Source organism: Kogia breviceps, chromosome 11, assembly GCF_026419965.1.
Source record: "Kogia breviceps isolate mKogBre1 chromosome 11, mKogBre1 haplotype 1, whole genome shotgun sequence".
Taxonomy (NCBI): Eukaryota; Metazoa; Chordata; class Mammalia; order Artiodactyla; family Physeteridae; genus Kogia; species Kogia breviceps.
The window spans coordinates 23,929,544-23,942,439 of record NC_081320.1 but is presented as its reverse complement, the minus strand read 5'-3'; the positions used below and the strand labels follow the sequence as shown (position 1 = coordinate 23,942,439).

Below are 12,896 nucleotides of genomic sequence, written 5' to 3'. Positions count from 1 at the left end.
GAAGTTTTAAGCCATCTTAAATTTGTGTTGTTACAGATTATAGCTTGGTCTTTTTCTTAAAACTAATTTATTTATTTATTTATTTATTTTTGGCTGCCTCGGGTCTCCGTTGCTGCATGTGGGCTTTCTCTAGTTGTGGCGAGCGGGGGCTACTCTGTTGCAGTGAGCAGGCTTCAGTAGTTGTGGCTCACAGGCTCTAGAGCACAGGCTCAGTAGTTGTGGCACAGGGGCTCAGTTGCTCCGCGGCATGTGGGATCCTCCCGGACCAGGGCTCGACCCCACGTCCCCTGCATTGGCAGGCGGATTCTTAACCACTGCACCACCAGGGAAGCCCCTATAGCTTAGTCTTTTAAGATTTTATTTCTCTGTTAATTGCTCCCACACTTTGAGGCTGATTAGTACAGATTATTTTTTCAGATTATTTTCCCATTACAGGTTATTACAAGATATCAAATATTGTTCCCTGTGTTATACTGTAAAGCCTTGTTGTTTATTGTATATATAGTAGTATGTATCTGTTAACCCCATATTCCTAACTTATTCCTTCCCCTCCCTCTCTCCTTTGGTAACCCTAAGTTTCTTTTCTTTGTGAGTCTGTTTCTGTTTTGTTTTGCTTTTTAAAAAGTTATTTATTTACTTATTTATTTGGTTGCACCGGGTCTTAGTCGCAGTAGGCATGCTCTTTATTTTTTTAATATGAATTTTTGAAAATAAATTTATTTATTTATTTATGGCTGCATTGGCTCTTCATTGCTGTGCACGGGCTTTCTCTAGTTGTGGCGAGGAAGGGCTACTCTTTGTTGCAGTGCATGGGCTTCTCATTGTGGTGGCTTCTCTTGTTGCGGAGCATAGGCTCTAGGCTTGTGGGCTTCAGTAGTTGTGGCTCGCGAGCTCTAGAGCACAGGCTCAGTAGTTGTGGCACATGGGCTTAGTTGCTCCGTGGCATGTGGGATCTTCCAGGCCCAGGGCTCAAACGTGTCCCCTGCATTGACAGGTGGAGTCTTACCCACTGCGCCACCAGGGAAGTCCCAGGTGTGCTCTTTAGTTGCGGCTCACAGGCTCCTTAGTTGCGACTCGCCAGCTCCTTAGTTGTGGCTTGTGAACTCTTAGTTGCATCATGCATGTGGGACCTAGTTCCCTGACCAGGGCTCAAACCCAGGCCCCCTGCATTGGGAGCATGGAGTCTTAACCACTGTACCACCAGGGAAGTCCCTGTTTCTATTTTGTATAAAGATTCATTTGTATGATTTTTTTAGATTTCACATATGTGATATCATAAAATATTTGTCTTTGTCTGACTTAGTATGATATTCTCTAGGTCCATCCATGTTGCTGCAAATGGCAATATTTCATTTTTTATGGCTGTGTAATAGAATAATAGTCCATTTTGTATATACATATATATCTTATTAAAACAATAGTCTGTTGATGGGTTGAAATTTTTACCTTATTTCATAATTAGGCAAAAACGTCATAAGCCATGTACAAATGGAATGATGCAATAGGCCCAGATTTCCTTTCTTTAAATTCAAGTGTTGTAGTTTAAGTTTTATAGCATATGGGTCCAAATCATGCTTTGTGTTTAAAAAATGAACACAGCCTAATTTATTTTAAACGAGAGGTTATTGATTTGTTTGGATTTGCCAACATCCTTAAATGGCTTCTAAAAGTTGGATATGGTACTTTGTGTTCTCGCAAGTGTTCAGCACAGCTGCCCTGGGAGCGAGCAGAGCAGCCTTGCTTGCAGTGGTGAGCCACGGGTGCAGGCAAAGGGAAGGATGAAAGAAGCCAAGACTCAGCTTGGAGAGACATACTTCAGAAGTCTTCTAAAGAGTCACAGTGATGACTGTAGAACAGTATGAGTGACATGATCCAACTTTTGAAAAAGCCAACAAACTACCTGTGAGCATGATGGGAAGGAGAGATACCCACCAAACCATCAGCAGTTGGTTGTCAGCCAGTAGGGGTTACTTCGTATACTTCTGTTGACTCTTTTACCTGATCATATATGATGCATGAGCTTTGTTCATCAGCAGGTGCTCCCCACTCATTAGTAGTTCAGCTCATCAAAGGTCCCCAGCCCCCTGCAAGCTGAGCAATGCGGTTTGGGTTGGGGGGGGCCCTTAGCTGGCACTGGAGGTGGGAAGGGGCTGGCAGGAATGAGCAGTCTGTGGAGAATTGCCATGTTCCAGAAGATATATCTTCAGCCAGACCACATGGCTTCTGCAGGGCCTAAAGGGGGGCGTGGAGGACCAGGCTGGGAGAGCAACTGTCCACTGGGCTAGAGAAGAGGGCAGGAGTGCCCCAGAGACCATCTCATTCCCCAGTGACACTCTGGCTCCAGATCTGCTAGCAGACACTTCATTCCTCCAAACATCCAGCTCTTTCACCACTTGGAGAAAGCCGAGGCTGACCAGGCTGCCTCTGTGGCTCAGCAGACAGTCACCCTGAACAGGGTGGCCAATAGCCTGCCTTGGGCAGAGGCCCAGTCCAGAGCTCTGCTTCCCTCTCTCATTGCAGTACATCCCTTTGCCAGTGCTGTATGGTGTCTTCCTCTACATGGGTGTGGCCTCCCTGAATGGCATCCAGGTAAGGCTCTCCCCTTAGGTCCTCTAATCCTCATTTTACAGATGAGGAAACCGAGGCTCAGAATTCAAAACCCAGATCGAGCTGACTCCTATGAGCATTTCACTACACCTCTCTCTTCTCTCAGGCAATCTGCACAGAAGAAAACATTGTTTTGTTTTTTTCTTTATTTACCATGATACACCAGACGTCTTGTATAGCTTGTGTTGCTGTTAAGCTGCATTTTCCCTGAATGTGGGCAATGTTTACTGGGGCCAGTGCCAGGGCTGTAGCCCTCACCAAGGGCTCAGCACTCCCCCACCATAAGATCTCATACCTCCTCCTAGACCTCCAGTCCCCTTCCTTTGCATTCGTAAGGCCTGACCAGGGGCTCCCCTCTATGAGACCCCACTGCAGCACCCACTTCACCAGACCCAAGCCCCCAGCAGGGCCACCAGCGTCCCCATGGCCTGGCTGAGCCTTCCTCTGTCCTCACCAGTTCTGGGATCGCTGCAAACTCTTCCTGATGCCGGCCAAGCACCAGCCGGACCATGCCTTCCTGCGGCACGTGCCCCTGCGCCGGATCCACCTCTTCACCCTGGTGCAGATACTGTGCTTGGCTGTGCTCTGGATCCTCAAGTCTACGGTGGCCGCCATCATCTTCCCAGTCATGGTAAGATGAGTGCAGTCTTCCCCCTCATGTTCAGCAGGTTCAGATGGGGAAGGTGTCCTGGGGGAGACCCACCCTCGCCTTCTCCTCCACAGTGGCCTGATTCTCTCGGGGTCACAAAGGGAGGCACAGATCAAGATTCGGGTTGTGACTCCAGGCCAAGTAGAGCTGGGGTGGGGGTGGGGTGTGGTGGAATGGAGAGGAGAGACGGGGAGGGAAGTTGTATGTGGTGGGTGGATGCTGTAGTGACAGCCCACACGCCCACCTCCACCCAGCTCAGGTCAGGGCAGCTCAGTGAGAATGCAAAAGCCAACCAACTTCGCCAACTCTGGGGTGCGATGGAGAAGCTAGGCAAATTCAACAAGGAGACTGAGTTCCCCACTGCCAAAATTCAAACCAAGTGCAGAAGTAGATCTACACTAAATATAATTCTTCACCCTTCAATATAACTGAATTTGAAAAGATACATGGGGGGATGGGATGGGGAGAGCTAGAAATAGAGATTTAGAACTTCAAAGTCCAATGTCATTAACATGTCATTGTTTGGAGGAGCTGGGGAAAGTATGTGAGCATTCTCTGACTATTCTCGAAATTGTGTGTAAGTTTGAAATTATTCCAAAACTAAAAGTGAAAAGAAGAAAAGCCAACAACTTATTGCATCTGGCACCTAGATCGCCCATGGCCCCTGCTGCAGCATGAGGAATGGGAGGGGGCACTGTGGGTTAATGCTTGGGGGAAGCCCTAGGTGGGCCCTAAAGCCTGCAGAGCTGGATTAGGGACCAAAGTGAGGACACAGAGTAGGATCTGGAATATCCTGGCAGGGTTCTGAGTCAGTGATTCTTGACCCTGGCTGCTCATAAGAGTCACTTGGGAGCTTTTTTAAAAGCACACGCACCCAGGCCTCAGCCCAAATCAATGAAGTCAGAATCTCTTAGAGAAACCCAGGCATTGGTATTTACAGCAAGTCTACAGGTCAGCATAAATGTGCAGCCAAGGTTGAAAACCACCACTCCAGGGAAAGTGAAACGGGTCCTCCCCAACAGTGCCCTCATGGGTTTCAGAGGTGAGGAGGGGAAAGGATCGTCACAATTGGCATGTACTGAGTGCTGTTTCATTTAGCCCACACCTTCCCTAAAGAACTACCATTTTACAGACTGGAAAACTGAGGCTCAGAGAGCACGTGTGAGTCACTCAAGTCACACAACCAGGAAGGAGCAGAGCCAAGATTCACACCTTCCCTCATATTGATATTTTTAAATTTACATGCAGTAAAATTGACTCTGCTGTTCTATGAGTTTTGACAAAACACGGAGTAGCGATTCCGCCACCACAGTCATGATACAGAATAGTTCCATCACCTCTAAAATTCTGTGTTGTCCCTATGTGACAGCCCTTCTTCCTACCCCTGCCCCTAGCAACCATGCTCTGTTTTCTGAGCCAGGAATTTTACATACCAGGTCTGACCAACTCCCGAGCTCTGCTTGCTCCCAAGACACAGGGTCAGTGAGGACCCAGTGTTAAATCCGGCTGGATGGTTTTCTCCCTGACCTCATCTAATGGCTAGTTCTTGGTGGTGAAAGGACAATATTCATAACTAGCTACTTGGACCCGTTGCATCTATTAAAAGTCAGTGTTTAATCTTCTCCAAAGAGCACATGTTTTGCCTTTGTTTATCCTGAACAGAGCAAAACTTTCTAGACTTTCCTTTAAAAATTCTAGATATGCCAGTATACTTTATTCAGTTTGTTAGCAGAGAGATTGGCAGCTCTCAGAAATGGGGCCATGGGGACAGTTGGTCTCAAAGTGTCATCCCTGAATCAGCGGCTTCAACATCTCCTGGCAATCTTGTTAGAGATGCAAATCTCAGGCCCCACCCCCAGACCTTCTGAGTCAGAAACTCACCCAGCACCTAGCAGTGTGGGTATTAACAAGCTGCCAGGTGATTTGATCTAAGCTCAAGTCTGAGAGCCACTAATTTAAAGAATAACTGTAGTTCTCCACCCATGGTCCCCATCTGACTCTGCACCTCAGCTGTCACAGGCTCTGTGCCTCTGGGTCACTGGTAGGCATCGCCACTCAACTGAGGGGAGGCTGGATGAGAGGAACCAAGATGGGTGGGAGGTGAACAGTGGTTTGGGGCAGCTTCGAGAATGTCCCAAAGATACCCGAAAAAGTCCCTGAACGTAGCTGACTGAGGGAGAAAAAAAATGGTGCCCAAGTTTGGGGCCTTGAGCCCATGGTTTTCTCTGAACTCTCACCACAGATCCTGGGCCTCATCATCGTTCGAAGGCTTCTGGACCTCATCTTCTCCCAGCATGATTTGGCCTGGATTGACAACATCCTTCCAGAGAAGGAGAAAAAGGAGGCAGATAAGAAGAAGAGGAAAGGGGCCCATGAGCACAGTGACGAGGAGGTGGGGAGGATGTGAGGCCCGGGCTGATGGGAGGGATCAAGAGACCCTCCCTCCACCTCTGCCACGGCCAGGGTGGGGAGGCTTCTCACGTAGCCAGGAGCGATTGCCTGGGCCCAGTGTCAGTCTGGTGTGCTGAGATCATGTCTATTCACATGAATACCCTCAGGGTAAGCCACAGTGAACGAGCCCTCTCATCCAGGAAAAAGTCAGTTGGCCATGCCTATTTTCCCCCATTCCTGTGGGCTCTTGGGGCCATTACAACAGCAGTGTAGGTCCCTGAGGGGACAGGGCAGACGACTCGGCTCCATCATGGAGGAGGTTATGAGGACTGACCTCCAAAGAACAGAGCGGGCCCAGGGGGAGGGGTCTGATAGGGACTCATTAGTAGACTGGACTCCTGGGCAAGTGAGAGGACTGGGGACAAGCCTTGCTTGGGCCTGTCCGTAGGGTCCTGGGCAGAGAGGTGGGGGAAGACGCACGTGGCCTCCTGAAAGGAGGGTGACTACATTCCCCAGATGCCTGGGACCACTCAGTCTCAGTCACCCCATCTGCCCCTCTCTTCTCCCATGCCCCCTCCCATCTCACCCCAAAACACTCAGGGAGTCAACAGACAAGAAGTCAGTCCAGAACTTACAGTAAATCACAAAATTTTGGTGAAAAAGATCGTCTAGTTCAAGTGTTCATTACAGATGATGAAACTGTCCCCCAAAAGGGAAGTGACTCACCCAAGATGGACGTATAGGCTAAAGGTCTAGGAGGGAACTAAGAAAACCATTCCGACTTTGAATCTGATCATTTCCAACATACTAAGCTGCCCATGTCCTTCCTAACACCATGCCTGGCTCCCATTCTCCCAATTTGACCCAAACCCACATCCCTGCCTCCACTGTGAACTGTTCTAGCAATCTTGCCTTTTGCAGATCAAAGCTGCTCATAGGCAAGCCCCTGCTGACTGATTGGTGACGATTAAACCATCTTCTGATGGTAGTGATAGGCCAAAATTCCCCTGGTCCTTAATTACTGTCCTCTTCCCAGAACGTAAGAAGCCCATAATTCCCATTCACATGTTTTTCACTGATGATTTTTTTTTGGCCGTGCTGCACAGCTTGCACGATCTCAGTTCCCTGACCAGGGAATTGAACCCAGGCCACAGCAGTGGAAGCCCAGAATCCTAACCATTAGGCCACCAGGGAACTCCCCCTTGTTGATGAGTTAGATGATTTGCAAAGTTAGGTTCTGAGAACAAAGAAACTGAGAAAAAAAAAAAGAGAGAGAGGAAAAAACAAAAAAAGTAAGGGGCTTCCCTGGTGGCGCAGTGGTTGAGAGTCTGCCTGCCGATGCAGGGGACACGGGTTCGTGCCCTGGTCCGGGAAGATCCCACATGCTGTGGAGCGGCTGGGCCCGTGAGCCATGGCCGCTGAGCCTGCGTGTGCACTCCGCAATGGGAGAGGCCACAACAGTGAGAGGCCCACGTACCACTAAAAAAAAAAAAAAAAAAAGAAACTGAGAGTCTAAGTGCCTTTTAAAGACAAGTATTAATCTTTCACTGATTCATTCAATAAATATTTGAGTGGCTACCTCATGCCAGGAACTATTTCAGGGGTGGGAAAAAGCATCTCTGGTTTATATGATATATTCAATGGAAAAACGGGATTCAATTTACATAAATTCATTTTATACACGTCTTCAGCTATCGTGTGAGGTTCACTCCCAAGTGACTGGTTACCACGACAGTTGAAACTGTTCTGATGAGTAACATTGCTGCAAGAGTTCTGTCCTTTCTAGAGTCCTCAGTGGGCCCCAGGGTAATTGCAGCAGCCACTGTCTAGTCTGGATATGAAGAAGATGGTGGTTTGCACACTGTGGACGCATGTATTTTCCATCTTGGCAAGAAAGCCAACACTGTTGTATTGGTGGTATTTATCAGCTTTTCCCACTGTTTCTCTCCAGCCCCAGTTCCCTCCTCCCTCAGTTATAAACATTCCCATGGAAAGTGTCCAATCAGATCCCCAAAACGGTATCCACTGCGTTGCCAGTAAGTAAAACACATGGTGTCTCTCCCTTCCTACTTACTACTAATCCTCCACCTCTTCCTCAAGAAACTTTCATCTCTAACTCAGATCTATTGGTCCTAGATACTAAAGGACTCCTGGGCCAGGCAGAGTTCAACAAGAACTGGGCTACAAGAACTGGAACTCCAACCATATGGAAGCCCCAAATCAAAACCATGTAGACTTCAGTGATCAATCTTCATTTGTTTAGGCAAACCCCCCCTTTCCCTCCTTACCCCTAGTGCCCTCAGATGCCTGTGGTACCACCTTGCCCCCTCTCGCATTGTTTCAGACTGCGCTGATCCAAACAGGACCTGCTGAGCCTCTCATGTTTGCCAGTGGTTGTTGAAATGATTGAGAGCTCAAAGCCAAGCTGAGTTGTCCCCTTTAGGAAAACAAGTAGCATCACACTGGGATTATAAATTAGTCAAGGTCCTAGTCGTTGGGCTGTGATTCTGTATGAATCACAGGCACCTTCCACATGTTGAAAGGGAACCTGCCCGGGAAGGATCAGATGTGGCTTATGAAGATCTTGGGGGATTTTACTGCTGCCTTTACCCGCTTCCAGCCTCAGCTTCCTATTGGTGGATAGTCTCGTCATCAAGACAACACAGTCTATCCTGGGAGTAGTCTGAAAGATGCCAACATGGGTCCTGACCCTGGTGCTCCTAAGGGCTTGCCACTTTCCCCAAAGGCCCACACTGGAGATCCTGCCAGCCCCCACAAGGGCCCTTCAAGGAAGGGCTTCCCATTACATTCTCCTCCAGAAGTACCTCCTTCCTTTTGAATTTCTCATGCCCTTCCCCCTTCTCATCTGTATACCCCCCTCAACTTTCTTCATTCTTCCCTGGCCCTTGCCATGCCTCCCACCCACCTCTGGGTGAAGGAATAAATGAACCAGAAGCCACCTATCTCTGTGAGGCCCCTATATTCCTCTTGTGTAGTACTGGCCACGGGGCTAGAGAATAGAAAGGAGAAGAAATGGGTGAGGGAAGCACTGGAGAAAGAGGGTCTTCTCCAGAATAGTTCTCAAAGCTGCTCCACATCTGACACTTTAATTTTCCTGCCAGGACAAAGATCTTCCAGTTGGAGTTACTCACTCTGATTCTTCCTTCAGTGATTCAGAACTCGACCGAAGGTAACAGCCATGAGATAAGACTCTGAGTGTTAGATAGGAGCCTAAGCAATGGCTTTGAAAGCAGAGGGACTAGGATTTCCCCGGCTAACCAGTGTCTCAGTAAAAGGCCTTTGCTGGTCCACCACAGGACACAAAGGCACAGACCTGATTACTGAGTGTCAAGTAACAAATCTGTCCTCTTATTGATATAATGTGATTACAACACACAAAGGTACTGAACTTTAGAAAAGGAAATTATTACAAAATATTAAGTAGAATGAAAATTGAAAGTAAATATTGAAAAAGAGAAACAGAAACTAGATGTGATTTAACTATCTATTATTAAAAGCCAGGATGAATGAACTCTAAGGATCAAAACACCAAGCACTCTAATACTCTGTGGAGTAAAATAACAGCATGCTTAATATGCAAAGGTCAGAAAGGGTATCAAGGAAAGCTAACTAAATATCAATGATCAAGTGGAGATAAAAACAGTCAAGAAAGGATTCAAGGCCCAGGTTCCAGGAACTCCCATGCCAACCATGTGATTCCTTGCTGTTCTTAATGAGAAGCCACCCTCAAAAAAGGTGGGACTACTTGATGATTGAAAACAAGGGGGGAGCAAAGACGGAAAAGAGGAATTCAGAGGCAAGAAAGTCTGCCTCAGTCATTACTAGGGAAGATGGTGGGGGCAGTCCCACTCCTACAGTGTGCCCTAAGCTGGACAAGAATCACTGTGCTACATGTGACAGTAAAAGCACGGGCTTTCCCAAGACTAGAGGTAGCTGGCTCCAGACGGAGATGGGACTCACTTGAGAGATTTGGGGAAACATGTATAGGATCTTCTGAGTTACATGTCAAAGCTGTTATCACATTGCCAGGATGAGAAGAGATTTATCACCAGTATAAGCCTCCCTAAGCAGCAGGCCCAAGACTACTGTGTCGCTTGTCCAAATGACATCTCTGCCTGCCTTCTCATCCCACCTCCCCAGTCAGGGCTCCTATGCCCTTAATGCCACAGATATTTATAAATAAATGTGTTAAGAGAAAAGCACTGTCTATCTTAGTTTCATTTTAAGGTAGCCTACACAAAATTAAATCTCTAATTGCTCTAATTTCAGTTAACGGAGAGAGAATTTGGTCCAGGATAGGACACTTCCAAAAACCTGTTAAAGTACACAAAGCAGGGGACAAGGTCAGAAAAGCAGAAAATTTCATAACTAGTGATGGCACCTCCCAACTATGCTGGTGTTTTACTGAATCTATGAAAGTACATAGAAGTAAAGACAACTAAATAGCAGGATTCCATTTCAGTGAAGAAAAACCTCAGCAACATGATCTAGTTCAACAAAGATTAAGCATCCATGATCTACCAGGCATGATGCTTAACTTCTGGGAATATAGAAAGACAGGCATGTGTACCACATGCCAAGAACGGAGCACACATAAGAGAAAGGACAGGCATCTAAGGGAGGACTCTGCCTTACCCAGAGAATCTGGGAACAATAAATAGGAGTCTTCCAGATGTACAGAGTAAAAGAAAAAAGAGAGAAAAGAAGGCACTGCAGGTATTGAGAAAAGGCCTGAAATATCACACAGACACAAGGCAAAGAACCCAGGATGGACGGGGCAAACAGCAAGGAGGCAGAAGTTTGAGCAGAGAAAGCTCTTGTCTCGCCAGGCTAAGGAGCTTGAATTCTCTCCTTTGAACAGTGGGGAACCACAGTCAGGTTCATGATCCAAAAAGTTCACTTTGGCAGCAATGTGAAAAATAGGTTGAAAAAGGGTGAGACCAGTAATTGTGACAGCTGAAGGCCAAGCAGATAGGATACTGCTAGTTCCTGTGATGTGTTAAGAGTTCAAAAGCAAAGACAGAACTATTTGCACTAGAACCCTGTTCTGGGGGAGAGCATTAAGAAACACCAAATCCTAGATAAATCGTTCTTCCCTCTTCTTTTTCTCATTCAGCATCACCCTGCACTTCAAAATCTCCTGTCCAGCTTCACCTGCCTTCAGCTACTCACAGAGCCCAGTCTTCATGGTGCCACAGGTGAAGATAGAGATGGAGCCAGACTGTGACTTCACAGACATGGAAAGATATAGAAGAGAAGCTGACAGCGAGACCACCCTCTAGGAGGACGGACGGGGCACAGAGTGAGGGCCTGGTTTAGTCTTCACTGTGAGGGTCTGGGCCAAAACCCTTCACTTTTCCAAACCTGTTTCCTTATTTACCAAACAGAGGGAGTCATTCTGCTTGATAGAAAACTGGAGAGCTGCTGATGAAAAGCACTGCTTACGTGCAAAGCCCTCTACTTCCCTCTGTAGTTATGAAAATAACTAAAGCTAAATGTTACACCTTATTTTAAAATGCAGTCCAGTATAGAAATTATAACATTTCTTTTGAAATGAAAAAATGCTTTCTCTCAAAACTGTAGCTAAGATAAAGGGGCACTAGTCAATTTTTATTTAAAACAAATATCAGTTAAGATTTTTTTTTTAAAGCTGAGATTTTAAATTATCTAGATGGTCTGAAAACAACTTAAAATACTCATACTTTAATAGACCAAGTTTGGAAAATTTGTTTTGCAATTTTGCATATTAAGAAATGCTAAAAAGGACCTCTTATCTCTCCATCCAATTCAGTTTTCTAAGGGTCATATGACAAGTTTGAACTATCTGCATTATGAACCTTGTTCCAGCACAGACATGTGACTGGGGCTTTTCCAGATTGAAAGCTATTTCTAAAAGTCTGGTAATGAAAGGACCAACATGTTTGAGTGGATATTTTAAAAACAAAATAGTTCCTGTTAAAATGAAATCTCAAATCACATGGCAAATCAACAAAATGATCCTTTAAATTAGTATCACTGGTTTTTCAAGCCCAGAATCACATTTCATTATGCATTTGGGTAGGTCTTTCCTGCACGTTTTCAATGGCCTGATTCCCAAAGTCAAACTTGCATTCACATTAATATTGCCTATTATTAGGCAGGGCTCATGTGAAATTTTGGAAGATTAAAACTCTGTAATACTAGTCAGACTAGTACTTTAAAGGAATAATTAGAAACAAATTGGGTAGATTAAAAACCCGTTAATAGTAAAGCAAACTCTTTTCCTCATGAAATTTAAGATCAGTCTTCGTATCTTCAAGTCATACTTAACAAACACCAACCATGTTTATTTACCACCTACTGTGTGCCTGATAGCCACAATGCATCTGACATTCACCTTCTCCAAAAAAACTGTGGATTTGAATCTTGAGTAAATCACTTTGGTTACGGTTACCACATTTACTCAAGATGACAAATGCAGGTGCTTTTTCTTTATCCCTTTCTATTTTTTAAAGACAAATGACACTAGATCATTAACCACCTTGAGTACAGGGACAGTTAATTGCCTCTGTAATCCCCAGAGCCAGTACAGTGCCTGGTCCATAGAAAGCTCTCAGTGTTTATTAAATTAAATCTCAGAACTCCCTTCCAAGGATACTGCCAGGTTTAGGTAAAGCTCTAAACCTCCACCACTTCTACGGAGAGCAGCAGAAGTACTTAGCTGCTCACTAACCCAGAACCATTGCCTGAGCTTAAGTATACATTCTTTGTCTTCATCTGCACCAATTTTGGTAGAGCTAACAATCTACCCTTAACATTTCAGTTTTAAAAACTGGCTGATTTCCAATAGCATTTTGTCCAAATTGAATTGTAGCAATGTTGTGGATTCAGGAGTAAATGTGCTTGATTAATCAAACAAGCTGGAAAACTAGAATGTTAATTTTTTGTTGTTGTAAACTGATCACCGTAATTTTCACATTGCCTGTCATTTGCCTTTTGTACACACACACACGAACATTTTAATTTCCATAGCTTTTAATAGGTTGACATATTGGTACTTCTCCGTGCAGTAACAATAACGTGTAACTACAGTTCAATAAAACTTAATCCTGTCTGCTTGTCTTGCTCCATGTTTAATAATTTGGGTGAGTCAGCAGGCACGGCTTATGTACAGGAACTACACCTCACTTGCGAAAAGATCTCTAGCAACTATCATCCCTCTTCATCTCCAGAAAACTATCAAAAGCAT

General features: G+C 45.5%; 1 protein-coding gene across 1 annotated transcript in view; it reads left to right on the top strand.

Annotated features, from left to right (window-relative positions):
• The window catches only part of SLC4A5 (solute carrier family 4 member 5), a 99,441-nt gene extending 86,680 nt beyond the window's left edge, over window positions 1-12,761 (top strand). Inside the window, exons 21-26 of the mRNA XM_059079907.2 lie at window positions 2,521-2,589; window positions 3,065-3,238; window positions 5,499-5,648; window positions 7,599-7,683; window positions 8,770-8,837; window positions 10,785-12,761. Coding sequence (XP_058935890.1) covers window positions 2,521-2,589; window positions 3,065-3,238; window positions 5,499-5,648; window positions 7,599-7,683; window positions 8,770-8,804 — 513 coding nt within the window. The 3' untranslated portion in view covers window positions 8,805-8,837; window positions 10,785-12,761. The remainder of the gene's footprint in view (window positions 1-2,520; window positions 2,590-3,064; window positions 3,239-5,498; window positions 5,649-7,598; window positions 7,684-8,769; window positions 8,838-10,784) is intronic.
• The last annotated feature ends 135 nt before the right edge of the window (window positions 12,762-12,896 follow it).